General features: G+C 41.0%; 1 protein-coding gene across 3 annotated transcripts; it reads left to right on the forward strand.

Annotated features, from left to right (window-relative positions):
- The first annotated feature begins 3,617 nt into the window (after positions 1 to 3,617).
- rnf8 (ring finger protein 8, E3 ubiquitin protein ligase) lies at positions 3,618 to 27,456 on the forward strand. 3 transcript variants are annotated; one of them, XM_014143909.3, is made up of 9 exons: positions 3,618 to 3,855; positions 16,044 to 16,172; positions 16,260 to 16,708; positions 17,174 to 17,387; positions 22,630 to 22,716; positions 22,811 to 22,900; positions 23,029 to 23,136; positions 25,207 to 25,418; positions 25,619 to 27,456. In XM_014143909.3, the coding sequence occupies exons 1-9, from the start codon at positions 3,730 to 3,732 to the stop codon at positions 25,659 to 25,661; spliced, it is 1,458 nt and encodes a 485-aa protein (XP_013999384.1). In that variant the 5' UTR covers positions 3,618 to 3,729; the 3' UTR covers positions 25,662 to 27,456. The 3 variants fall into 3 exon arrangements, with proteins under 3 accessions (XP_013999384.1, XP_013999383.1, NP_001167259.1); XM_014143908.3 differs by having other exon boundaries at positions 25,207 to 25,411; NM_001173788.1 differs by having other exon boundaries at positions 3,662 to 3,855; positions 25,624 to 26,071.
- The last annotated feature ends 138 nt before the right edge of the window (positions 27,457 to 27,594 follow it).

A 27,594-nucleotide genomic window follows, 5' to 3' on the forward strand; every position in this document is an offset into this window, starting at 1 on the left:
ACTCGTAACATATCTCATGCAAATCATAACAGTGAAAAGGAACAGTGAGACCTAAAAGAAATCCACAGACATCCTAAACCTACCGTCAAACACTTGGTTTATTGTTCAAACACACGGTAATGGGGGGGCTGAGCTGGACCCAAGGAAAGAACTAATAAATATCAACAACAAAAAACCTAAGCTAGTCTAGCCTGCTTCATGAACAGCTAGCTAACTAACCAATAAAATACTGTGGGTGGTCCGCCCAGTTCTAACTAGGGTACTTAGACAAAATTTACCTACGGGTAATGTATGCTCATGGGCGACTTGGCTTGGTATCCCCTTTTCCCACCAACAAACAAACAAAGTCATACACAAACAAAGTCATACACCACAACAATACATACTCGCATAATAACAGACAAATGTGACATGTAGGCGCAAAAACAAAAGAGAGATAGCTCAATCCAAAGAGGGAGAGAGAGAGGGAGAGCGTTTGGGGAAACAACTGACTGGGTTTTTAAACCAAGGGAAAGGGGATGTGATTGGGTGTGGGAAAGGGAAAAGGAGCAGGTGTGTCTTCAGTGGCGAGTGATTGGCGACTGATTAATGACACCTGTGAAAGAAAGAAAACAAATACACACACAGGATACCTGTATCCGTAACACAAGCTAAGGATCATAACACCGCCACCTTACCTGACACCCTAGACCCACTTCAATTTGCATATCGCCCCAATAGATCCACAGACGATGGACTACACACTGCCCTATCCCATCTGGATAAAAGGAATCCCTATGTAAGAATGCTGTTCATTGACTATAGCTCAGCCTTCAACACCATAGTACTCTCCAAGCTTATCATTAAGCTTGGGGCCCTGGGTCTGAACCCCACCCTATGCAACTGGGTCCTGGACTTCCTGAGGGGCCGCCCCCAGGTGGTGAAGGTAGGAAACAAAACCTCCACTACGCTGATCCTCAACACAGGGGCCGCACAAGGATGTGTGCTCAGCCCTCTCCTGTACTCCCTGTTAACCCATGACAGTGTGGCCACGCACGCCTCCAACTCAATCATCAAGTTTGCAGATGACACAACAGTAGTAGGCCTGATTACCAACAATGATGAGACAGCCTACAGGGAAGGGGTGAGGGACCTGGCGGAGTGGTGCCAGGAAAATAACCTCTCCCTCAACGTCAACAAAACAAAGGAGCTGATCGTGGACGTCAGGAGACAGCAGAGGGAGCACACCCCATCAACGGGACTGCAGTGGAGAAGGTGAAAAGTTCTTCTGAGTACACACCACTGACAATCTGAAAAGGTCCACCCACACAGACCGTGAGGTGAAGAAGGCGCAACAGCACCTCTTCAACCTCAGAAGGATGAAGAAATGTGGCTTGGTGCCTAAGACCCTCACAAACTTTTACAGATGCACAATTGAGAGCATCCTGTTGGGCTGTATCACAGCCTGGTACGATAACTGCACTGCCTGCAACCGCAGGGCTCTCCGGAGGGTGGTGCGGTCTGCCCAACGCAATACCGGGGGCACACTGCCTGCCCTCCAGAACACTTACAGCACCCGATGTCACAGGAAGGCCAAAAAGATCATCAAGGACATCAACCACCCGAGCCACGGCCTGTTCACCCTGCTATCATCCAGAAGGCGAATTCAATACAGGGGCATCAAAGCTGAGACCAAAAGACTGAAAAACAGCTTCTATCTCAAGGCCATCAGACTATTAAATAGCCATCACTAGCCAGCTACCACCCGGTTACTCAACCATGCACCTTTGAGGCTGCTGACCTATGTACATTTTCATGGAATCATTGGTCACTTTAATAATGGAACACTAGTCACTTTAATAATGTTTCGATACTGCTTTAATGGGTTCTGGACTTCCTGACGGGCCGCCCCCAGGTGGTGAAGGTAATAATTACTCATTTCATATGTACAGTGCCTTCGGAAAGTATTCAGACCCAATTACTTTTTCCACATTTTGTTACGTTACAGCCTTATTCTAAAATAGATTACTTTTTTTTTTATCATCAGCAATCTACACACATTACCCCATAATGACAAAGTGAAAACAGGTTTTTAGACATTTTTTTAAATGTAATTAAAATAAAAAGCAAAAATAACTTATTTATATAAGTATTCATACCCTTTGCTATGAGACTCGAAATTCAGCTCAGGTGCATCCTGTGTCCATTGATCATCCTTGAGACGTTTCTGCAACTTGATTGGAGTCCACCTGTGAGAAATTAAATTGATTGGACATGATTTGGAAAGGCACACACCTGTCTATATACGGTCACACAGTTGACAGTGCTCGTAGAGCTCCGAGACATGATTGTGTCGAGGCACAGATCTGGGGAAGGGTACCAAAACATTTCTGCAGCATTGAAGATCCTCAAGAACACAGTGGCCTCCATAATTCTTAAATGGAAGAAGTTTAGAACCACCAAGACTCTACTTGGAGCTGGCCACATTGCCAAACTGAGCAAATCAGGGGAGAAGGGCCTTGGCGAGGGAGGTGAACAAGAACCCGATGGTCACTTTGACAGAGTTCTAGAGTTCCTCTGTGAATATGGGAGAAGCTTCCAGAAGGACAACCATCTCTGCCATTTACATTTTAGTCGTTTAGCAGACGCTCTTATCCAGAGCGACTTACAGTAGTGAATGCATACATTTCATTTCATACATTTTTTTGTTTGTTTTGTTTGTGCTGGCCCCCCGTGGGAATCAAACCCACAACCCTGGCATTGCAAACACCATGCTCTACCAACTGAGCTACAGGGAAGGTGCCACTCTCCATCAATCAAGCCTTTATGGTAGAGTGAACAGACGGAAGCCACTCCTCAGTAAAAGGCACATGACAGCCCGCTTGGAGTTTGCCAAAAGTCACCTAAAGACTCTCAGACCATGAGAAACAAGATTCTCTGGTCTGATGAAACCAAGTTTGAATCTTTAGCCTAAATGCCAAGCGTCACGTCTGGAGGAAACCGTGCACATTTCCTACGGTGAAGCAGGGTGGTGGCAGCATCATGCTGTGGGGATGTTTTACAGTGGCAGGGACTGGGAGACCAGTCGGGATCGAGGAAAAAATGAACGGAGCAAAGTATAGAGAGATCCTTGATGAAAACTTGCTCCAGACCCCTCAGGACCTCAGACTGAGGCGAAGGTTCACCTTCCAACAGGACAACGACCCTAAGCACACAGCCAAGACAACGTAGGAGTGGCTTCGGGACAAGTCTCTGAATGTCCTTGAGTGGCCCAGCCAGAACCCGGACTTGAACCCAATCGAACATCTCTGGAGAGACCTGAAAATAGCTGTGCAGCAACACTCCCCATCCAACCTGACAGAGCTTGAGAGGATCTGCAGAGAAGAATGGGAGAAACTCCCCAAATACAGGTGTGCCAAGTTTGTTGCGTTAAACCCCGCCATTTCTTAAATGTATCTTGTATGTAATATGTAATATTAATATGTAATATTAAATATGTATTATTAAACCTAACACTTACATTAAGACAGAAAAGCAAATGTTTGTTTTAATTAAGTTTTACGATGTAGTCAATGTTGACTTTGTGGCTTGGGTAAGTAGTGGAAACCCAACAGGTTTTGGAGTGAGGCATTGTGGGACTTATTTTTATATATGTCACGTGATTTATTTTCTTCTGAAGGCTCTGTCACCCCCTAAGAAGGGAAAACGAAACATATTTTGCTCAGTTATCTGGCTGTAATATGTTGTAAAATGGACCAAATAGAAAGCTCAAATTTCTCTACAGCTGAGGAAGATGAATCTGCGAAGAAATTAGTATGGTGTTTGACACGAGTCGGGAAAGATTTGGACTGGCTCCGCTTGTTCGAGAATACAGAGGTACAGTAGCTAACGATAGTTAGCCGTTAATAAATGTAGCTGCGAATCAAGCATACGTGTATGTACATGTTAGCTGTTTGGTGCTAAAGTTGAACCTCAACCTACTGGCTAGCTAGCTACCTAGAGTGTTAGCTAAATCCCTATTGAATGCGAAATGGTAGTCAAGGGCTGAAACCTGTTCAGTATGCAAAGCCCTCTCTGTCACTCAAACCTATTCCAGTATCTGCCAGCTGGAAATACTATATTTGCCAATGGGTGTGTACAGTGTAGGCTACCCTCTGAAGCATAGGTTACTGTAACCTAGTACTGACGACGTTACTAGTTTAATTCATAAATTACACGTGCACACATTTCGACTTCCACACTCATCACATACGCTGCTAACGTTACATCAATTTCCTCATACACCTGCACATTGACTTGGTACTGGTATCCCATGTATATAGCCAAGCTATCATTGCTCATTGTGTATTTGTTCCTCGTGTTACTATACATTTTACTATACGAAAGTAAGCGTTTCACTGTTAGTATACACCTGTTTACGAAGCATGTTACAATTATATTTGATGTTTAGAGAATTATTTACTTTTTCAATGCTAGTAAAGGGTACTACAGTTATCACGTTTCACATTGGATTTACTAACTACAAAACTGTAAGACGTGTTTGTTATTCTAGTGCTGCTCTGCACACTCAAGTTTAACGTTTGGCAAGGTTCAACATTAAACCAACTCGGGAGTTCACAAAAACGTTCAAAGTTCCTCCATAAAAGCAGCTCCTCCGTAGGTATAATTATGTAGACATGTCATAAGACGCCAAGCACTTAATGACAAGCTTCCTCCAGCTCCATGTTTGTCTTTCATAATGATTAAACCATGCTGTTCCGGGAGGCAAAATATACAATTAGCTCTTAAGTGGTAAAAATACTTTCAAGTACTAAAGTATTTTGGGGGGATTTCTGTACTTTACTATTTATATTTTTGACTACTTTTACTTCTACGTTCTTGAAGAAAATGATGTACTTTTTACTCCATACATTTTCCCTGACACCCAAAAGTACTCGTTACATTTTGAATGCTTAGCAGGATAGAAAATGGTCCAATTTGCACACTTATCGAGAGAACATTCCTTTACTGCCTCTGATCTGGCTGACTCACTAAACACAAATGCTTTGTTTTTAAATTACAACCCTTACATACAATACATGTCACCAGTGGCGATTTTAGCATGTCAATCTTGGTGGAGCAAAAACTACATTTTAGATTCATGCCAGCAGTGGCGACTCGTCGTTCAAGGCAGGTGGGGCTCTGCTATGTTTTTTTCCAAATGCAGTAAGAGGCTGAATAAACTCTTTCACTGCTAGACAAGGCTTCGCTGATAGTCGGGTGTGAATTTGTGAATTTTTATTAGGATCCTCATTAGCTAATTATCTAACGCCATAACATTAGCTAATCTTCCTGGGGTCCAACACCAATTAAGACATTACAAATCAAGACTTTACAAACATTTAACAAATAGACAATTAAAATACCTGACAGGAAACACACTTAACATTCAGTTGATGCTTTCTATTTCCTGTCAGTCATATTGTTTATCGCATTAGAACTTAATTCTTTCTTTCTTGAAGGTGGATTTACTTTCTCCCTGAGAAATATGGATTGGTAAAGAGCTCCATTCAGCTATGGCTCTATTTAAAACTGTAAAGGCGATTTGTCCTTGGGTTAGATCGTGTTTTCCCAAACGTGTAATGCCTGTCGTGGGTATGCCAAATAAAAATGAGATTCAAATTATTATTTTTTACTTCACATTTTCAAACAGGCCATTTATATTTTCCAACGGGGCTATACATTTGGGTGAGGATTTTTTTCTTGCCTGAGTAGCCTCGTTTCACCTCAAAATAAAATGAAACCATCTAGTGTTCAGCAAAATAACAACAATGTCAAATACAGGTAGCCTAGTCAAATAATTAACATCCAATCACATTAACCGTTACTTTCTCGCGGGAATTCTACTTACTGTCCATACGTAGCCAAATGTAGCTGCTGCTCATGTTGGTATCTGTACTGATGGCGCAAAAGCCATAACAGGGAGACATAGTGGAGTGGTAACATGCGTGCAAGCAGTTGCTCCCGACGCCACTTGGGTACACTGCAGCATCCACCGAGAGGCTCTTTCTGCCAAGGGAATGCCTGACAGCTTGAAAGACGTTTTGGACACTACAGTGAAAATGGTTAACCTCTCTGGGCCAGTGGGACGCTTGTGTCCCACCTACTCAACAGCCAGTGTAATCCCGTGTCGCGATATTCAAATACCTTAGAAATGCTATTACTTCAATTTCTCAAACATATGACTATTTTACACCATTTTAAAGACAAGACTCTCGTTAATCTAACCACACTGTCCGATTTCAAAAAGGCTTTACAACGAAAGCAAAACATTAGATTATGTCAGAGTACCCAGCCAGAAATAATCAGACACCCATTTTTCAAGCTAGCATATAATGTCACATAAACCCAAACCACAGCTAAATGCAGCACTAACCTTTGATGATCTTCATCAGATGACAATCCTAGGACATTGTTATACAATACATGCATGTTTTGTTCAATCAAGTTCATATTTATATCAACAACCAGCTTTTTACATTAGCATGTGACTAGCATTCCCACCGAACACTCCGGTGAATTTACTAAATTACTCACGTTAAACGTTCACAAAAAACATTACAATTATTTTAAGAATTATAGATACAGAACTCCTTTATGCACTCGCTATGTCCGATTTTAAAATAGCTTTTCGGTGAAAGCACATTTTGCAATATTCTGAGTAGATGGCCCGGCCATCACAGGCTAGCTATTTTGACACCCACCAAGTGTGGTACTCATCAAACTCCGATTTACTATAAGAAAAATTGGATTACCTTTGCTGTTCTTCGTCAGAATGCACTCCCAGGACTTCTACTTCAATAACAAATGTTGGTTTGGTTCCAAATAATCCATAGTTATATCCAAATAGCGGCGTTTTGTTCGTGCGTTCAAGACACTATCCGAAGGGTAAAGAAGGGTGACGCGCCCGACGCGTTTCGTGACAAAAAAATTCTAAATATTCCATTACCGTACTTCGAAGCATGTCAAACGCTGTTTAAAATCAATTTTTATGCTATTTTTCTCGTAAAAAAGCGATAATATTCCGACCGGGAGTTGTTGTTTTCGTTCAAAGAGAGAGAAAGTAAACATGGTGTCGGCTCGTGCACGCGCCTCCAGTGTCATTGTCCTCAGATCGACCATTATCCAAATGCGCTAATGTTTTTCAGCCATGGCCTGCAAAGCCACCATTCATCATTCTGGCGCCTTCTGAGAGCCTATGGGAGCGTTAGAAAATGTCACGTTATGCCAGAGATCCCTTGTTTTGGTTAGAGATGATCAAGAAGGCCAAGATAGCGCAAGAAGGTCAGAGAGAGCGATTCCTGTTTGGAATCTTCTCAGGTTTTGGCCTTCCAAATGAGTTCTGTTATACTCACAGACACCATTCAAACAGTTTTAGAAACTTTAGGGTGTTTTCTATCCAAATCAAACAATTATATGCATATTCTAGTTACTGGGCAGGAGTAGTAACCAGATTAAATCGGATACGTTTTTTATCCGGCCGTGCAAATACTGCCCCCTATCCCCAACAGGTTAACTTTGTTAAAGGAAGGCCCCTGAACTCTTGTGTATTTTCTGTACTATGCAATGATATGGACAGCGACCATGTAACGCTTTTACAACATACAGAAGTGCACTGGTCATCAAGGGCAAAGTATTGACTGACCGCTTGCATGATAACGAGTTTCTCATACGACTGGCCTATCTGGGTGACGTTTTTTCTCGCCTGAACGATCTGAATCTAGGATTACAGGGACTCTCCGCAACTATTTTCAAGAAGTTGGAGCTATTCTCTGTCTGCATTAACCTCTCTAGGCCCGGGGGACGAAATCGTCCCACCTACGTAACAGCCAGTGGAATCCTGTGGCGCGTTATTCAAATACCTTAGAAATGCTATTACTTCAATTTCTCAAACATATGACTATTTTACAGCTATTTAAAGACAAGACTCTCGTTAATCTAACCACACTGTCCGATTTCAAAAAGGCTTTACAACGAAAGCAAAACATTAGATTATGTCAGCAGAGTACCCAGCCAGAAATAATCAGACACCCATTTTTTTTGATCTTCATCAGATGACACACCTAGGACATTATGTTATACAATACACTCATGTTTGTTCAATCAAGTTCATATTTATATCAAAAACCAGCTTTTTACATTAGCATGTGACGTTCAGAACTAGCATACCCCCCGCAAACTTCCGGTGAATTTACTAAATTACTCACGATAAACGTTCACAAAAAGCATAACAATTATTTTAAGAATTATAGATACAGAACTCCTCTATGCACTCGATATGTCCGATTTTAAAATAGCTTTTCGGTGAAAGCGCATTTTGCAATATTCTCAGTAGATAGCCCGGCATCACAGGGCTAGCTATTTAGACACCCAGCAAGTTTAGCACTCACCAAAGTCAGATTTACTATAAGAAAAATGTTATTACATTTGGTGTTCTTCATCAGAATGCACTCCCAGGACTTCTACTTCAATAACAAATGTTGGTTTGGTTCAAAATAATCCATAGTTATATCCAAATAGCGGCGTTTTGTTCATGCGTTCAAGACACTATCCGAAAGGGTAAATAAGGGTTACGAGCATGGCGCATTTCGTGACAAAAAAATTCTAAATATTCCATTACCGTACTTCGAAGCATGTCAACCGCTGTTTAAAATCAATTTTTATGCCATTTTTCTCGTAAAAAAGCGATAATATTCCGACCGGGAATCTGCATTTAGGTAAACAGACGAAAGAAAATAAAGCACGGGGTCGACTCGTGCACGCGCCTAAGCCCATAGTACTCTGATCGGCCACTTGCCAAAAGCGATAATGTGTTTCAGCCAGAGGCTGCCTCGATATCGTTCAGCTTTTTCCCGGGCTCTGAGAGCCTATGGGAGCCGTAGGAAGTGTCACGTTAGAGCAAAGATCCTCAGTCTTCAATAAAAAGAGCCCAGATGAACAACAACTTGTCAGACAGGCCACTTCCCATATAGAATCCTCTCAGGTTTTTGCCTGCCATATGAGTTCTGTTATACTCACAGACACCATTCAAACAGTTTTAGAAACTTTAGGGTGTTTTCTATCCAAAGCCAATAATTATATGCATATTCTAGTTACTGGGCAGGAGTAGTAACCAGATTAAATCGGGTACATTTTTTTATCCGGCTGTGTCAATACTGCCCCCTAGCCCTAACAGGTTAACAAGGACAACACACAGGTCTTTCCATCATTGTATGATTTTTTTGTTGTTGTGCAAATTAACTCAAGCTTACGACAATGTAAAATGTGATATAGCGAAGCACCTGAGTGAGTTGGGTGCGCAATTACGCAGGTCTTTCCCGAAACAGACAACACAAACAACCGGATTCGTTATCTCTTTCATGCCCTGCCTCCAGTCCACTTACCGATATCTGAACAAGAGAGCCTCTTCGAAATTGCAACAAGCGGTTCTGTGAAAATTGAATTTAACAGAAGCCACTGCCAGATTTCTGGATTGGGCTGCGCTCAGAGTATCCTGCCTTGGCAAATCGGCTGTTAAGACACTGATGCCCTTTTGCAACCACGTACCTATGCGAGACTGGATTCTCAGCCCTCACTAGCATGACAACAAAATACAGGCATAGGTTGTGTGTGGAAAATGATTTAAGACTGAGACTTTCTTCAATATCACCCAACATTGCATAGTTATGTGCATTCTTTCAAGCACACCCTTCTCATTAACCTGTGGTGAGTTATTCACAATTTTCATTGAACAAATAAAGTTTTATATGTAAGATGGCTAAATAAAGAGCAAAATTATTTATAATTATTTGTGCCCTGGTCCTATAAGAGCTCTTTGTCACTTTCCATGAGCTGAGTTGTGACATAAGAATGAGTTTGTTTAATAAATGAATCGTGTGTGTGTGGCAGGCTTACAATGGCAAAAAAAACAAACATTTGAGTGCGCTGACCCTGGTGCAGGAGGAGGTACACAGCTGGAGTTTGAATGTTTGAAGGGGTACGGGACTATAAAAAGTTTGGGAACCACTGTCTTAAATGCCCTGAATTTACTTGTCTGGTTTGGTGGTTATGCATGTCTCTAGTATGTACTAACTGGCCTGGGGGGGCAGTTTAAATAAATAATTATATATATATATATCTCTCTCTCATTAAAGAAAATCAGAAGACTGGATAGTACTTTGTTTTCAATGTGAAGCCATGTAAGATTCTGATGCATTTGGATCATATTCATACAGATAGAGCTAATCTGGCAGCCCTGTTTTGGAGATTTTTTTTGTTGTCTTTCATTACTGCAGATGACCATATAACTGGACAGTACTCTAAGTGTGATAGGACCAGGGATTGAATCACCTGATTGAGTGCTATATGTTACGTACTCTGAACTTTTTCTTGTAACAGCAATTCCCTTACCCATCTTAACAACATTATCTATGTGTTCTGACCATGATAAAGCTGAGTCTGACATGACGCCTAGTAGTTTTTTTTTCTTTTCGCTTGCTCTACATGCGTTCTATTCATCGACAAATTCAATTGGGTATCATCAGCAAGCATATCTTGAACCAAATACAATACATTTAGTGTTAGAAATGTTCAACACCTATTTGTTCATATCAGTTCTTAGTTCACTACTCAGTACATCTGTTAGCTCATTACGTTCTGATGCTGCGCTATACATTGACTCTACAATCATAAGTAAAGCTAGAGAAGTGGGCCTAGGCAGCCTCCTTGAGAAACACCACAGTGTATATCTTTACTGTTTGAAAATCTACCAATTAAAGAACATGTTTTGCCTTCTCCTGGATAGATAGCTTTCCATCCAGGCTAGAGCTGCAGACTTAAAACCATAACATTTGCGTTTACCTAGTAACAGTTCATGATCAATTACATCAAAAGCAGCACTGAAATCTAATAACACTACACCAACTAACTTCCTGTCATCCATACTCTTTAACCAGTCATTTGTGCTAAGGCCATACTCATAGAATACCCTTTGTATGCATTCTGGAAACCTGTTGTCAGACCATTACATGAGAAATAATCCTTGATTTCTACAGATACAACACAGGTAGCAAGCTTATATGACGACTATTAGGACCAGTGATTGAATGCAGATTTTTTTTTAATCCTTAGTGGAATAACCTTTGACTCTATCCAGACTTCTGTGCAACCCCATACATCAAGCACTGAGAGATTGGGGTAGGTTTTTGGTTAGTTGTAACTCTAAGCAATTTGGTGTCAACATTATCTGTACCAGGTGAGACAACAGCATCCTTCCTACTTCTTCCCTTTATACTTGGTGAAATTTGAACATGCATTGCCTCTCCTTCATGATACAATCTTTTATTAGGGTATATGACATGAATCATAGCATTCCTCAACTTGTCCACTTTGCCTGTAAAATATTAATGAAAGTAGTTTGCGATGTCATGGTTTTGTAATAAATATACCCTCTGATTCAACAGAGGCAGACGTTAGAATTCCCACCCAGAATGGCGTTCAACATTCTCCAGTTTTTCCCCCAATCACCCTTCGTACATTTTGTGCTGATAGAATCCCTTCTTTCCTTTGTTTAGCTTGATTTATCTGCTGCTTTTTTGGCACCATAACGTTGAATCATTACATTTCTCAGCTCATCAATCCATGGGGCACCGTTTGACCTCAGTGCATTTTCTTAAAGGGTCATGCTTATCAGCTATACTCATAAATAATTTCATAAACAAACTTGGTGACATTTCAGGATCATCCTTACTACACAATTCTAACCATTGCACATTCTTAATCTCATCCACAAATGAGTCCTGATTGAACCCTCTGTACGACCGTCGGTAGCTTGTTTTCCTAGTGAGTGCAAGCAAGTTATGATCACTACAACCTAGTGCCACTGATACAGCTTTAGAACAATGTTCAGCCATGTTAGTAAAAATGTAATCGATACAAGTTGATGACGTGATAACAGACCTATTAGTGAACGTTCTGGTTGGCAGTGGTGTAAAAGTACAAAAGTGTTTTTTTTTTGTGTGTATCTGTACATGACTTTACTATAAATTAGTAAAACATTTTACCTCACTACATTCCTAATGGAAATAATGTACTTTTTACTCCATAAATTTTCCCTGACACCAAAAAGTACTTTTTACATGATGAATGCTTAGCATGGCAGGAAAATTATAAATCACACACTTATCATGAGAACAGGTGGTCATCCCTACTGCCTCTGATCTGGCAGACTCACTAAATATAAATGCATTGTTTGTAAATCATGTTGGAGTGTACTCCTTACTATCAGCACATTTTAAAAACAAGAAAATGGTGTCATCTGCTTTGCTTAATAAAAGGAATTTGAAATGATTTTTACTTTTGATACTTAAGTATATTTAGAACCAAATACTTTTAAACTTCTACTCAAGTATTATTTTACTGGGTGACTTACTTGAGTAACTTTCTATTTAGGTATTAATACTTTTACTCAAGTATGACAATTGGGTACTTTTTCCACCCCTGCTGTTGGATATGTCATAACTTGGGTCAGGTTACATACATTGGCAACAGAAATGCATTTCTTATTTGACAGTTGGTGTTAAAAACATTTTTTTGATTCTTATCTCCCCCAAAATATATTTACCTATTTTCATCAGATATCTTATCCAACATTTCGCATATTACATCAAGATATTTCACATCAGCACTAGGTGCCCTATAGCAGCAACCAACTAGTATAGGTTTCAAATGTGGTGTTAGGTTCTTATTTTTCAGAACAAATAACTCACGGACACTAGAGAAGTTTTAACCAAGTTTAATTCTTCCCAAAGGTTCTGTACAGCTGTAATCAGACAGCTAAATATTTCTCACTTCAGTTATACATCCTACTTAAAACACTCCTCCAATCTTTACAGTTTATGACTCCACAGGAAGCTAATAAAGAGGGTAACAGGATAGCAAACCTTTATTACTGCCTTAAGAGAATCAATCCCTCCTTCATTTAATCCACAGATGTCCTTCTGTCTCCCCTGTTTCACACGTTGCTCTCCTCACATTCTGACGCCATCTGTCTTTCTTCAGACTCTTTCACTTCCTATTATTCATTTACTATCTCAATGATCAGTTTAGCTGATTCCAACAGTGGTAAATGCACCTGTACCCATAGCGCTTCTAATCAATTCAACATTAAGTCCTTACGTTGTTTTTCTGGAATGTGACTCTGGATGTGAACTGTAACTCCACCCCCATATCTATTTCTGTCCCTCCTGAACAAATTGTATCCATGTATAGAGAGGTCTCAGCAGCCTCAAAAGAAGATCTCCTTGGGAGTGAGGGTGAACAATCAGTTTGTCATACCTCAGGTATGCTTTGTCAACTCGTTCTCTTGCAGCCTTCATAGCTGGTATTAGTTAATTTCTTCTTTGACGGACTGCATCAGAGAAATCCTCATTGAAGGTGTCGGACCCTTTAATGCATTTGGCTTTTTCACGGACTGCAAGCTTGTCCTTGAACCTGAGGAATTTCACTACAATTGGCCTGGGTCTGGTTTCATTGACACCACCAGTGCCCTCTGGTTTCCCAGACCGGTGGGCACATTCCAGCTCAACCTGTTGACTCAATTGTAGCTCCTCAGAAAACAGCTTTCAAACTTTCTCCTCTGATTCAGCTCATGTCTCACTTTGTTTCTCCTGGATACCATGTATTACAAGATTATTTCTCCTCGATTGTCCATCCAGGTAATCAGCCTTCCCAGACATGTTCTGGAGGCCCTCCCTAACTGTGGTGAATTCATTCCGCATAAAGGAACAGTTTCTGGGAAGTGTATCCTGTGTGGTCTTCAATACATCCACATCCTTCTGTGTGAACTGAAGGCTTGTGTTAATGTCTTCTACATCTTTAGTCAGGTCCTCCAGCCGTTTGTTGGTAGACTCCAGGATCATTTGTCTAATGATGTTCTGTATTATGTTTTGTGTGGACCCCAGGAAGAGTAGCTGCTGCTTTTGCAACAGCTAATGGGGATCCTAATAAAATACCAAATTTGTATGAAGCTTTTAAAGTTATTTTCCTGCTGAAGTATAGTTCCCTTATACTTTCTGCTTCTTCAAGAGTTCATGTAACTGCCCAACAGAGATGTGATCCTTGTCTTTTTTTCGTCGGCATGGAAGTACTAATAGTAGGGCGAGCCCGCTATTCACTCCGTAAAATGAAAGACGCCGGGAGGAGAACACTCTAGAAATCGGTAGTCCTAAGCCCAAGACAAATTGAAGTGCCGCCCTAGCCACAAGGGCTAACCGCTTAGCAGTAGTAGACCAGGTTGCCTAGCTTGATAGCTAGCAGCTAGGCTACATCCTTTGTCAATGTAGTACCACCTTGTTTGAGCATGGATCCCGGGACATATATCAGCGGTCCAAGCGTTAATGCTAACTGCGTCGCAGAATCCAGATATCAATAGGAAAACTTTTATTAGCTAACTAGGTTGTTTGGTAAAGTGTAGCAGTGCTTGTGTTTGGACAGATTTATGTAGGCTCTAACAGTTCGTGTGCACCGTTTGTCACCGTTATAGTGCAATTAATGTATTGTGTAGTGGCTTTGTTGGCATGCATAAAAGTGGGCGTTTGCCCCACCAAGATTTACATGTTCAAATCGCCACTGCATGCCAGCAAAGCCACAACACAAAACAATACTTCAATTGCACTATAACGGTGACAAACGCTGCCCACAAACTGTTAGGGCCTACATAAAGCTTTCCCAACAGCAGAGATTTCTTTTCAGCACCATGGAGTGAATCCTTAGCCAGGTGAAGCAGTAGTATCAGCAGAGCCTTTTCTGGCAGCGAAACAGCTCATTCAGCCTCATTTACTGCCTTTTGGAAAAACATAGCTGATATGGCTGACCTGCTTAAACAAATGGGGTTTCTACTGACAATTGTTATGTACAAACTATGGCATAAGTGGTCGAGTGAATAAGAGGCAATCTGTAATTTCGGTTAAGACATTAATAAGCGAGCTAGGACAGACGTAGTCTAACTATTTGTTCTGCACTTTTAATGTAGAGAAACAAATTATTAGGGTGAGACATATGGGCTACTGACCGCTTACTACACAACATAAACAAGGTTGAATCATGTCGTCAGTGATCTTCAGGCCAGCGCTCTAGAAAGAGGCCCGATTTGGAGCTCTCACACCCCCAGAGTTCCCAGTTGGCTTAAACTCACCGAAGTCTGAGATTTTCCAATTCCGAGTTTCCAATTGTTTGGAAACTCGGAATAGCAGGCTAGTGATTTGCTTTGCAACGCATGGTTAGCCACTGATTCCTTCCACTCATTGTTGAATTTGCGATTTCCAACTTGTTGTCTAATGTTTATGGCCGATGAGCACCGATACGTTTTATCTATAATTTCTCTTCATATGACAAGGATTTGCCAGTAGAATGTCCACTTGATTCATGATGACTGCTTGTCTAGCTTGCTAGCTAAGATTTTAGAAGTATGAGGTTGGACAAAAGTCCAATCAAGGCTACGGTAGATATAAACTGAATTGATGTCATTTTCTGTGGCCAATGACCTTGAGGCTTCTTGGTTGTGCACTTCTAATATAACTCTATGACAGCACTCAAGGGGCTTGAATTTTCTAGCTCTACCCGTAGATTTTGCGGTGAGGTAATGTCCCTAATGAGTGACAGAACACTGAGCCAATCACGGCGCAACTAGAGAACATTACCAACCCTTACGCTCCATATTTTCCGCTTGCTGCTCCACCACCACAGAAGCACTGAGCTAGGTTGAAACACCTGCATTTTGGTGATGCCTTAAGAAAGAGTCAATTTTTGTATGTGGCTTTACATAGTTTACAAACAATTACATCTATTAATGCTAAAATAACATACAAAACTGTCTCGACCTGCCCTGAATGACGGGTCGCCATAACATCACTAGAACATTTCTCTATCATACAGAGAACTATGGCCTCTTATTCTGCTCTATGCAAAGAAATATTGTAAACATTATGCAAAAAAGTATAACGAGCTACTGTGTGAATGAAATTCCCTAAGCTCCATTCTTGTCTCAGGTCACAATTGGACGTGGCTTAAATGTCACTCACCAGCTCGTGTCCCCAAGCTGCCCCCTAATGATATCCAGAATGCACTGTATGTTCAAGCAACGAGACGGCGGCCAATGGACGGTGACCGATAAGAAGGTACAGCTTCTCCATATATCCAATTTTAAAATGAAAGTATTTTTATTATAAAAACAAAAAGGTGTAAGCAGTTTATTCTTTTTCCAGAGCCTTAATGGTGTGTGGGTGAACGGAGAACGAATTCCTGTGGACAAAGCTCACCTGCTGAGGCTTGGGGACTCGATAAAGTTGGGGGTGCCCATCGTCGGCACCAAAGTGGAGTATGAGTACATACTGGTTCGGCAGCGCCTCGAGGACATCAAACCCTACCTAGTGACGGGACCTAGTGAAGGGGCCTGCGCCGCATCCAGAATCAAGAAGACGAAGAGGAAATTTAACTCTGAACTGGAGCCTTCAACCTCATCTAAATCCAAGCTCTACCGCCACTCTGCCACAGACAAGTCCCAGGGCCAGGCCTGCCCCACAGACGAGCCCCGGGACAGGCCAGGGACCAGGGTACGGGAGGAGGCCGGGCCCAGCATGCGGCAGCATCGGAGGCTGGACTCGCCTCTAGAGAGACCCAGCAGTCCTAGCAGGAATCTGTCCAGCCTAGAAATGTACGTCTGGGTCTCCTGCTGCTACATTCATAACATATTGGGCAGGTTCTATATAAAAGAGAATATGGCTCTTTCTCAATTGTCTAGAAGTCAGTCCTCATTTCCTTTCCTTGTCTGCACTGATTGGAAAAGACTTGACAGGTGAAACAATATGATGGAAGCTCATCATTAGGCTGGCTTTCACCAGGTCAATTATTTTTGATCAGCAAAGAGTTGCAAAATTCTGGTAACTTTTCCAGAAATCCTGTTAGGAAGATTTCTGGAATCAGTAGGGAATAACCAGGAAATCTGGATCCTCTGACCAGGATTTCTGAAAAACCTGGGAAATTTTGTGAAAGTTAGCGAAATCTTGCAACCCTAGATCAGCACGATGAAAGAGGAAAGGACAGATTTGTAGAAAGGGCCAGGTGTTCTCATTATTAACATCCAGACTGAAAAACAAAAATGTACTGATTTGGCTGCTAGGTACAGCCAGAACATGCTGGTGCTGCGGGAGCGGATGAACTTCACCCAGCGGCGGGTGGAGACCCTGGAGGGTGAGGGGGGGCGACAGCGTGACGACCCCCACCGGGAGGAGCAGGTGAGGGAGCTGCAGAGCCAGCTGGAGATGCTGAGGGGCCAGCTGCACAGGATGGAGGTGTTGGAGAAGTCCATCAGCGAGACAGAGAACCGCCTGGAGGTGAGCCTCAGTGGGGGATATCAGGGATTCATCCAGAATTCCTGCTCTTTATAAGATTATCCTCCATTCACATAACTTACAGACCTATACCCCGTTGCTAGCCTATTATTTTTTGTTGTGATCAGTGCCTTCAGAAAGTATTCATACCCCATGACTTATTCCACGTTGTTACAGCCTGAATTCAAAATGGATTGAATAGTTTTCCCTCCCCATCTACACACAATAACCCATAATGACAAAGTAAAAACATGTTTTTAGAAATGTATATTGAAAATGAAATGCATAAATATGTAATTTACATAAATATTCACAGCCCTCATGCAATACTTTGTAGAAGCACCTTTTTGGAGGCGATTACAGCTTTCAGTCGTTTTGGGTATGTCTGTATCAGCTTTGCACATCTGGATTTGGGGATTTTCGCATTAAGTTAAATGGGGAGTGGCAATGAACAGCACTCAAGTCTTTCAATGGGTTTCAAGTCTGGACTTTGGCTGGGCCACTGTTCTGAAGCCATTCTGGCATTGCTTTGGCTGTATGCTTGGGGTTATTGTCCTGTTGGAATGTAAACCTTCGCCCCCCCCCCCCCAGTCTGAGGTCGTTTGCACTCTGAAGCAGGTTCTCATCAAGGATTTGCCTTTTTTTTGGCTCCATTCATTGTTCCCTCGGTCCTTACCAGTCTCCCTGTCGCTGAAAAGCATCACCATAGAATGATGTTGCCACTACCATGCTTCACGGTAGGGATGGTGTTAGACAGGTGATAAGCTGTGCTTGGTTTTCTCCAGACGTAGCGCTTTGCATTCAGGCCAAAGAGATACATTTTTGTCTCATCAAACCACAGAATCTTTTGTTCTTATGTCTTTCATGAGCCTTCTGTCTTTCCACTCTCCCATAAAGACCAGATTGGTGAAGTGTTGTAGAGACTGTTGTTCTTCTGGTAGGTTCTCCCATCTCAGCCAAGGAACTTTGTCGTTTTGTTAGTGGTCATTGTGTTCTTGGTCACCTTCCTGATCAAGGTCCTTGCCTGGTTGCTAGTGCTGAGCGATCAACTGAAATCTCTAATTTCTCGGGTTTTAAACAACTAATTGTTTTATTTCTGTGAGCTCAATGCGCACATTGCACAGTTTCTCTAGAGATAAATCAGATCCAGACTGAACAATGCGATGAGGTAGGGAGTTTGTTTCCAACAGGCCATTATTCTACATGGATTAGATTCAACTTTGTCATTGAACAAGTACAGTACAAGGAAATGCAATTAGCATCTGACCAGAAGTGTAAATAAAAGAATGCAAAAAATATACAAGTAAAACAATTAACTACAATGTATGTTAAGTGGGATGTCTAAATGTGCAATGACGGCAAATTGAAAGTGCAAGGAGGCATTCAACTGAAATGCAGGAATAGCAGCAATGAGGTTACCAAGGTATTCATTGTTTTATTCTGTGTTACAGCATTCAACCCACATGATGCATAGTGCATTTAATGTAAAAAAATCAATTGAAACTGAAAACCTTGATCTATATTACTTTTTTTTATCTAACCGAAACAACCTCAAAGCACAAATCGCTCAGCACTACTAGTTGCACAGTTTGGTCGGACGGCCAGCTCTAGGCAGAGTCTGGGTAGTTCCATAATTTTTCCATTTACCAATGATGGAAACCACTGTGCTCTTAAATGTTTATTACTCTAGAAATTGTTTTATACCCTTTCCCAGTTATACAGTACCAGTCAAAAGTTTGGATACACCTACTCATTCCAGGGTTTTTCTTTTGTTTACTATTTTCTACATTGTAGAATTATAGTGACGACATCAAACTATGAAATAACACATGGAATCATGTAGTAACCAAAAAAGTGTTTAATCAAAATACATTTGAGATTCTTCAAAGTAGCCACCGTTTGCCTTGACAGCTCATTGGGTAGTCACCTGTAATGCATTTCAATTAACAGGTGTGCCTTAACTTCTATGGGCTAGGTGGGACGCCAGCGTCCCACCTGCGGGACACAGCCAGTGAAATATCAGGGCGGCAAATTCAAAAACAACAATGTCATAATTCAACTTTCTCAAAAATACGACTATTTTACACCATTTTAAAGATGCACGTATCCTTGACGTAACCACATTGTCCGATTTTCAAAAAGGCTTTACAGCGAAAGCAAAACATTAGATTATGTAAGGAGAGTACATAGACAAAAATAATCACACAGCCATTTTCCAAGCAAGGACAAGTCAATAAAACCCAAAACGCAGCGAAATGAAGCACTAACCTTTGACGATCTTCATCAGACGCCACTCCTAGGACATTTATGTTACACAATACATGTATGTTTTGTTCGATAAAGTTCATATTTAGATCCAAAAACAGCATTTAACATTGGCACGTGACGTTCAGAAAATATTTTGCCACCAATACTGCCGGTGAATTAGCACAACAATTTACAAAAATACTTATCATAAACGTTGATAAAATATTAAACTGTTATTCAAAGAATTATAGATGAACATCTCCTTTATGCAACAGCTGTGACAGATTTAAAAAAAGCTTCATGGGGAAAGCACACTTTGCAATAATCTGAGTACGGCGCTCAGAAACATACACCAGGCAATACAGATACCCGCCATTTTGGAGTCATCTAAATCATAAATAGCATTAGAAATATTCACTTACCTTTGATCTTCATCAGAAGGCACTTCCAGGAATCCCAGGTCCACAATATGTTGTTTTGTTCGATAAAGTCTATAATTTATGTCCAAATAACTCCTTGTTGTTTGCGCGTTCAGTAAGCTACTCCAAATGTAGGAAGCGCGCCGAATATTTCACGACAAAAGGTTATTTACGTTCGTTGAAACATGTCAAACGTTGTAAAACATCAATCTTTAGGGCCTTTTTAACGTAAAACTTCAGTAATATTCCAACCGGACGATTCCAATGTCTTAAAACGTTATGGAACACAGCTACCTCCTCACGTGAATGCGTGTAATTGTGGCCTGTCATTCTCTTGGTCATCAGACTCCAGGAGGTCTTGTTCGCTCTCTGTTGACTGCAAAAGCCTGAAACACATTCTAAAGACTGACATCTAGTGGAAGCCTTAGGAAGTGCAAATTGAACTCTAAGTCCATGTATACTGAATAGGCCCAGTCTTGAAAAACTACAATCCACTTCCTGGTTGGATTTTTTTCTCAGGTTTTTGCCTGCCATATGAGTTCTGTTATACTCAGACACCATTCAAACAGTTTTAGAAACTTCAGAGTGTTTTCTATCCAAATATACTAATAATATGCATATTCTAGTTTCTGAGCCAGCGTAGTAACCTGTTTATATTGGGTACGTTTTTCATCTGGCCGTGAAAATATTGCCCCCTAGCCCAGACAGGTTAAGTTAATTTGTGGAATTTCTTTCCTTAATGCGTTTGAGCCAATCAGTTGTTGTGACAAGGTATGGTTGGTATGCAGAAGAAAGCCCTATTTGGTAAAGGATCAAGTCAATATGGCAAGAACAGCTCAAATAAGCAAAGAGAAACAACACTACGTTACTTTAAGACATGAAGGTCCATCAATCCAGAAAATTAAGAACTTTGAAAGTTTCTTCAAGTACAGTCGCAAAAACCATCAAGTGCTATGATGAAACTGGCTCTCATGAGGAACGCCACAGGAAAAGAATACCCAGCGTTACTTCTGCTGCAGAGGATAAGTTGATTAGTTACCAGCCTCAGAACTCGTTAATTAACTGCACTTCAGATTGCAGCCCAAATAAATGCTTCAGAGTTTAAGTCACAGACACATCTCAACATCAACTGTTCAGAGGAGACTGTGTGAATCAGGCCTTCATGGTTGAATTGCTGCACAGAAAGTACTAGTAAGGGACACCAATAAGAAGAAGAGACTTGCTTGGGCCAAGAAACACAACCAATGGACATTAGACCGGTGGAAATCTGTCCTTTGGTCTGATGATTCCAAATGTGCAATTTTTGGTTCCAACCACCTTGTCTTTGTGAGATGCAGAGTAGGTGAACGGATGATCTCCGCGTGTGTTGTTCCCACTGTGAATTATGATGGTGTGGGGGTGCCTTGCTGGTGACACTGTCTGTGATTTCTTTAGAATTCAATGCACACTTAACCAGCATGGCTACCTCGGCATTCTGCAGTGATATGCCATCCCATCTGGTTTGCGCTTAGTAGGATTATCATTTGTTTTTCAACAGGACATTGACCCAAAACACACCAGGCTGTGTAAGGGCTATTTGATCAAGAAGGAAAGGGATGGAGTGCTGCATCAGATGACCTGGCCTCCACAATCACTTGACCTCAACCCAATTGAGATGGGTTGGGAAGAGTTGGACCGCAGAATGAAGGAAAAGCAGCCAACAAGTGCTCAGCATATGTGGTAACTCCTTCAAGACTGAAAAGGCATTTCTCATGAAGCTGGTTGAGAGAATGCTTAGTGTGCAAAGCTGTCATCAAGGCAAAGGGTGGCTATTTGAAGAATCTAAAATATTTAGATGTGTTTAACGTCTTTGGTTGCTACATGATTCCATATGTGTTATTTCATAGTTTTGATGTCTTCACTATTATTCTACATCGTAGCAAATAGTAAAAATAAAGAAAAACCCTTGAATGAGTAGGTGTGTCCAAACTTTGGTCCTGTATGCCTCATTACAATTCTCTTGGAGAGCTACGGACAGTTCCTTGGACTTCATTGGTATAGTTTCTGCTCTGACATGCACTTTCAACTGTGGGACCTTTTTATAGACGGGTGTGTTTCTTTCTAAATCTTGTCCAAACAATTGAATTGGCCACAGGTGGACTTCAGTCAAGTTGTAGTGACATCTCTAGGATGATCAAAGAAAATTGGATGCACCTGAGCTCAATTTAGATTGTCATAGCAAAGGGGTATGAATACTTACTGTATGTAAATGAGATTTCTGCGTTTTCATTTTCAATAAATTTGCTAAAATGTCAACAAAACACTTTGTCATTATGAAGTATTGTGTGTAGATGGGTGAGAGAAAACAAACATTTTAATCAATTTTGACTTCAGGCTGTAACGACAGTGGATTTAGTTAAGGGTTATGAATATTTTCTGAAGGCACTGTATATATTATACTACTCTGACAAGACCTTTCAGGAGGAATTTTACACATGTATTTCAGTGTGTAGTAGAGCAAATATCTATTTGATAATGATCAAGGTGTGCTCCAGAATTGATGACTCATTTAACACTGGCAAATGTGTTTGTTTTTAAAGGTGCAAAAAACACAGCATGAAGAGGGTTTGAAAAAACAGTTGGAGGAGAAGGGTTTGAAAAAGCAGCTGGAGGAGGCATTGCAAGAGGTAAGCAACATAAAACATTAAGCTCTTGTATTAAAGGCCCGACACAACTGTATTATTTGTGTAACCAATCTTGAATCTGTTGCAATCTATATAGCAAAGAAAAGTCATAGAGGAACTTGCACTCTCTCGACAAGGCTTCGAGGACGTCCTCAAGGCCAAAGACAAAGAGCTGGAGGTGACAAAGGTAAGCTACCTCCAGCGTGACTTCCTCACTCAATTGAATTTCCTAACTCGTTTGAATGAAACGCTCTTCACTTGACATGCCTGGATTAAAATAAATTTGAGGTTTCAAACCGATGTGTTGTCTTGCAGGAAGAGAAGGAGAGGGCGAGAACTCAAAAGGAGGAGGTGGTAACACAAATGACGGAGGTGCTGGAGAACGAACTTCAATGCATCATTTGTTCTGAGCTCTTCATTAAGGTAAATATTTTGACCGTATGGAGTTCCCATTGGATCTCTAACAGTCTCATGTACAGTTAAGTTTACATCTCTGTCTGGGAGTATAGCTACTGACTGGAAGACGCTGTACTGTAATCTCAATCTGTAATTCCAATGTTATCACAGCGAAAGGTTACTTTAAAGGCCCAATGCAGCTGTTTTTATCTCAATATCAAATCTGTTTTTCTGTTATTGGCAGAGAGGCTTGGAGCTCTTTATTTTTCTATTAACTTATACTGCCTGATGACGTCATCGGACAAGCCAAAACTCCACCCGTTTAAACCTGCTGACTTAAAAAAATATATATATATAACACTGGCAAATGTGTTTGTTGCCAACACTAAATGTAATTGATATATATTATAATTATTTGACCTTTATTTAACTAGGCAAGTCAGTTAAGAACAAATTCTTATTTAAAATGACAGCATTCCCCGGTCAAACCCGGACGACGCTGGGCCAATTGTGCGCCACCCTATGGGACTCCCAATTACGGCCGGTTGTGATACAGCTTGGAATCTAACCAGGGTCTGTAGTGATGCAGTGCCTTAGACCGCTGTGCCACTTCATTATGGGCGATACGCATTTAAGTTAAAGTAAGCTTTGTTGCACAATTAAAGGTCAATAAACTGCATGTAAAAAAATAAAAATGTTATATTTAGGCTAGATATAAGCCTTCCACAACAATATGACCAACTAAATGTAATTGATCTGGCTTTCAAGTCTCTATGACAATGCTATTTTTGTTACAAATGTAACCAGACCATGCACATCCACTAATAATGACCAACTTCTTGTAGCAGGCATTCTAGAAAATGTACATGGGTCTCATAATAAATCTATTAAGTAAAAGCCCACATGCTAGTGAGAAGCCAGCAAATCTTTTATATTTAAAGTCTTACCAACTTGGATCTATTTGCTTGCTAATAAGGTAGAACAGTTGAACTGTTATGAATACACCCTCCTGTCTGTCTTCAACTGTTTGAACAACACAGCCTGTTCACTTTAAGATATTGAAATCAAGTGGCTTACCTAGTTAAGATGCTTATTTCTCAGAATAAAACAAGTTGCCAATTCCCAATTTAAATGCGTATTTTTCTGCTCATTGCACATTTTTATGAAAGACTAGACAGCTAGCACATAAGTCTGTCTAAAATGATGCTAGCAGTACTGCAATACGTGACAAACTGAGCAATCATGTTCATTGATACTCTTGGTTTAGTAGGGTCTGCTTTCTACATTTTGGGAGTTGACACACAACCTTTCTAACGATAACTTAAAAAGGATAACTTGTTACAGTAAAATAATGCCAAAGCATTTCGGTGTCCATATGACCGATTTTTGTTGGACCAAACCTCAAATGCAAATGGCGAGTTTAAAGGGAATTTGACAATGAGGCCCTTTATCTACTTCCCCAGAATCAGATGAACTCGTCGATACCATTTTTATTTCTCTGCGTGAGGTTTGAAGGTCGTTGCTAACTTGCACTAGCGCAATTGCTAACTAGCTTTTGCGCAATGACTGGAAGTCTATGGTTATCTGCTGGCAGATGGCACAATAACTGGATGTCTATGGTAACGCTAGTTAGCATTGGCTCGCAAAAACTACCTCTAACTTACTTCATACTGGACACAGAGACATAGAAATGGTATCCACGAGTTCATCTGACTCTAGGGAAGTGCAAAAATCCCAATGTATCCCTTACACTGCTTGTCGTCAGAGGAAGAAGGTAAACTTTCGTCATTGTTGTGAGTGGCAGGGCAAGGGGCTTGGTGTCTGTGCAAGTGGGAAGGTGCACACAGCACAGAAGGAGCTAAGGATATGAGACTAAAAAGACACAACACTCATAAAAATAAGTACTTGTGATACAGGCATTTGGAACATCACTCTAAAACATTAATTTGATATATCGCCTAGCCCTATTTTTAACCAGGAAATAACACTTTTACAGTATAATATGATACAAAACACAGGTAAAACAGAATTTTGAATGCTCTGAGCATTTAATCCGAGCTGTTTTGTTTCGATCCTTCGTTCATATATCCCCTACAGGCGGTGACCCTTAACTGCGCCCACAGCTTCTGCCTGCACTGCATCAGTGAGTGGCGCAAGCGGAAGGATGAGTGCCCCATCTGCCGGCAGGCCATCCTGTCGCAGACCTGCTCGCTGGTGCTGGACAACTGCATCGATCGCATGGTGGAGCAGCTCACCCCAGACATGAAGCAGAGACGCCTGGTGCTCATCACTGAGAGGAAAGGTGAGAGGTGCGTTCACCCCACTCCTAAGTTTGCAGAAGTTGTTGAGGGGAAGCCTTGGAATTCATGGGTGAAGATGTGGCGGATGGATGGATGTTTGTGTGATAAGTGAAATCAGTCAACAAGTGTGCCTTACTGAACACGACCCAGGACAGTGTGGGTCTATGAAGGGCTCTCATAGTGCCTTCTACTACTGTCTCTCCACACAGCCCAGCCAGAGGAGGTGATGGTGATCCACGACGACGACAGTAGCAGCAGCAGCAGCAGCAGCAGCAGTAGTAGTAGCAGCAGCAGTAACAGTGATCTCTTCATGGATAGCTTCAGCTCCGTCATCTCCCTGGAAGGGAGCGTCATTTGGAGTTCCAGCCCCGCGTCTTATATCAGTGATGATTCAGACGTGGACAATGTCACTCTTTAGCCCATTTGACGTTGGGTGTTTCACGTGACTTTTTTTCTTTTTTTTCTGTTACACGCATTGTCCTGTAAGGTTCAGTCAGAGACGGCCGTGGAGAGTGCAGAGGAAAAAGCCAGTCCTTGACAGGAAACTAAGGCACTCAAAATTGTACGATAAATTACGTTAGTGTTCATATATTTAGTAACAATGTCTGTCTTTTTTGTGTTCATTTATTTTCCCAATGAAACAGAATAAAGTTTCTTCATTCGTTTTGTGTCACAAAATGTCTCTGCACAGAAATGGACACAAGGTGGCGCCAGTAAAAACATACTATTTTTGTGGGTGTGAAACTGGTTTATCCATCTTTTTGTAAATTCCACTTCTCAAATCACACCTTCCACCTACTCTTTGGCAATTTACACACAGCCACATTGCCTAGCAACTAATGCAATGGCTCCTGCCATGGAGGCAAATAGAGAAGTGTGATTGTGCCACCATCCATTCCCAACAATAATGCAGGAAATACTGCTGGCACTCTTCATGGATAAACGGATGGGTGTTCTTTCTCTCTGTGCTGGGTTTTGAATTCTCTTACACAAGGGGATCTTTGAAGACAATTTACAGTGCTTTCAGAAAGTATTCACACCCCTTAACTTTTTCCAAATGTGGGATTAAAATGGATTTAATTGTCTTTTTTTTTTTTTTTTTTCTCAATGATCTTCTAAAAATACTCTGTCAAAGTGGAATTTTTTTTTTTTTATTAAATGGGAAATAAATATTAGGTAAGTATTCAACCCCTGAGTCAATGTTAGAATCACCTTTGACAGCAATTACAGCTTTGACTCTAAGCACATTGCACACTAGGTTTGTACAATATATATCCATTCTTTAAAAACAAATCGTCAAGTTGGTTGTTGAGCATTGCTAGACAGCCATTTAAGTCTTTCAATAAATTGGCTTGAAAATCTAAGTCAAAACTGTAGCTAGGCCACTCAGGAACATTCAATGTCATCTTGGTAAGCAACCCCGGTGTATATTTGACCTTGTTTTAGGTTATTGACCTGCTGAAAGGTGAATTTGTCTCCCAGTGTCTGTTGGAAAGCAGGCTGAACCAGGTTTCCCTCTAGGATTTTGCCTGTGCATAGCTCTTTTGCCTTTTTATCCTAAAAAATGCAGCCACCACCATTCTTGAATATTTGAAGTGGTACTCTGTCATGTGTTGGCTTTTCCCCAAACATAATGCTTTGTATTCAGGACAAAAAGTTCATTTCTTTTCCACATTTTTTGGTAGTATTACTATAGTGTCTTATTGCAAACAGGATGTGTGTTCTGGAATATTTTTATTCTGTACAGGCTTCCTTTTCACTCTGTCATTTTATGTTAGTATTGTGGAATAACTACAATATTGTTGATCCATCCTCCGTTATTGCCTATCACAGCCATTAAACTAACTGTTTTAAAGTCACCATTGGCCTCAGGGTGAGGTCCCTGAGCAGTTTCCTTCCTCTCCGGCAGCTGCGTTAGGAAGGACGCCTGTATCTTTGTAGTGACTGTGTGTATTGATACACCAAAGTGTATAATTTATCTGCACCATGCTCAAATGGATATTAAATGTTTTTTACCCATCTAACAATGGGTAGCTTTTTTTGCAAACCATAGGAAAACCTCCCTTGTCTTTGTGGTTGAATCTGTGCTTGAAATTCAGTGCTTGACTTAGGGACCTTACAATTATTTGTATGTCTGGGGTACAGAGAGGGGTTAGTCATTTAAAGCGTGTTAAACACTTGCGCA

This window comes from Salmo salar, chromosome 15 (assembly GCF_965601325.2).
Source record: "Salmo salar chromosome 15, fSalSal1, whole genome shotgun sequence".
NCBI classification, from domain to species: domain Eukaryota; kingdom Metazoa; phylum Chordata; class Actinopteri; order Salmoniformes; family Salmonidae; genus Salmo; species Salmo salar.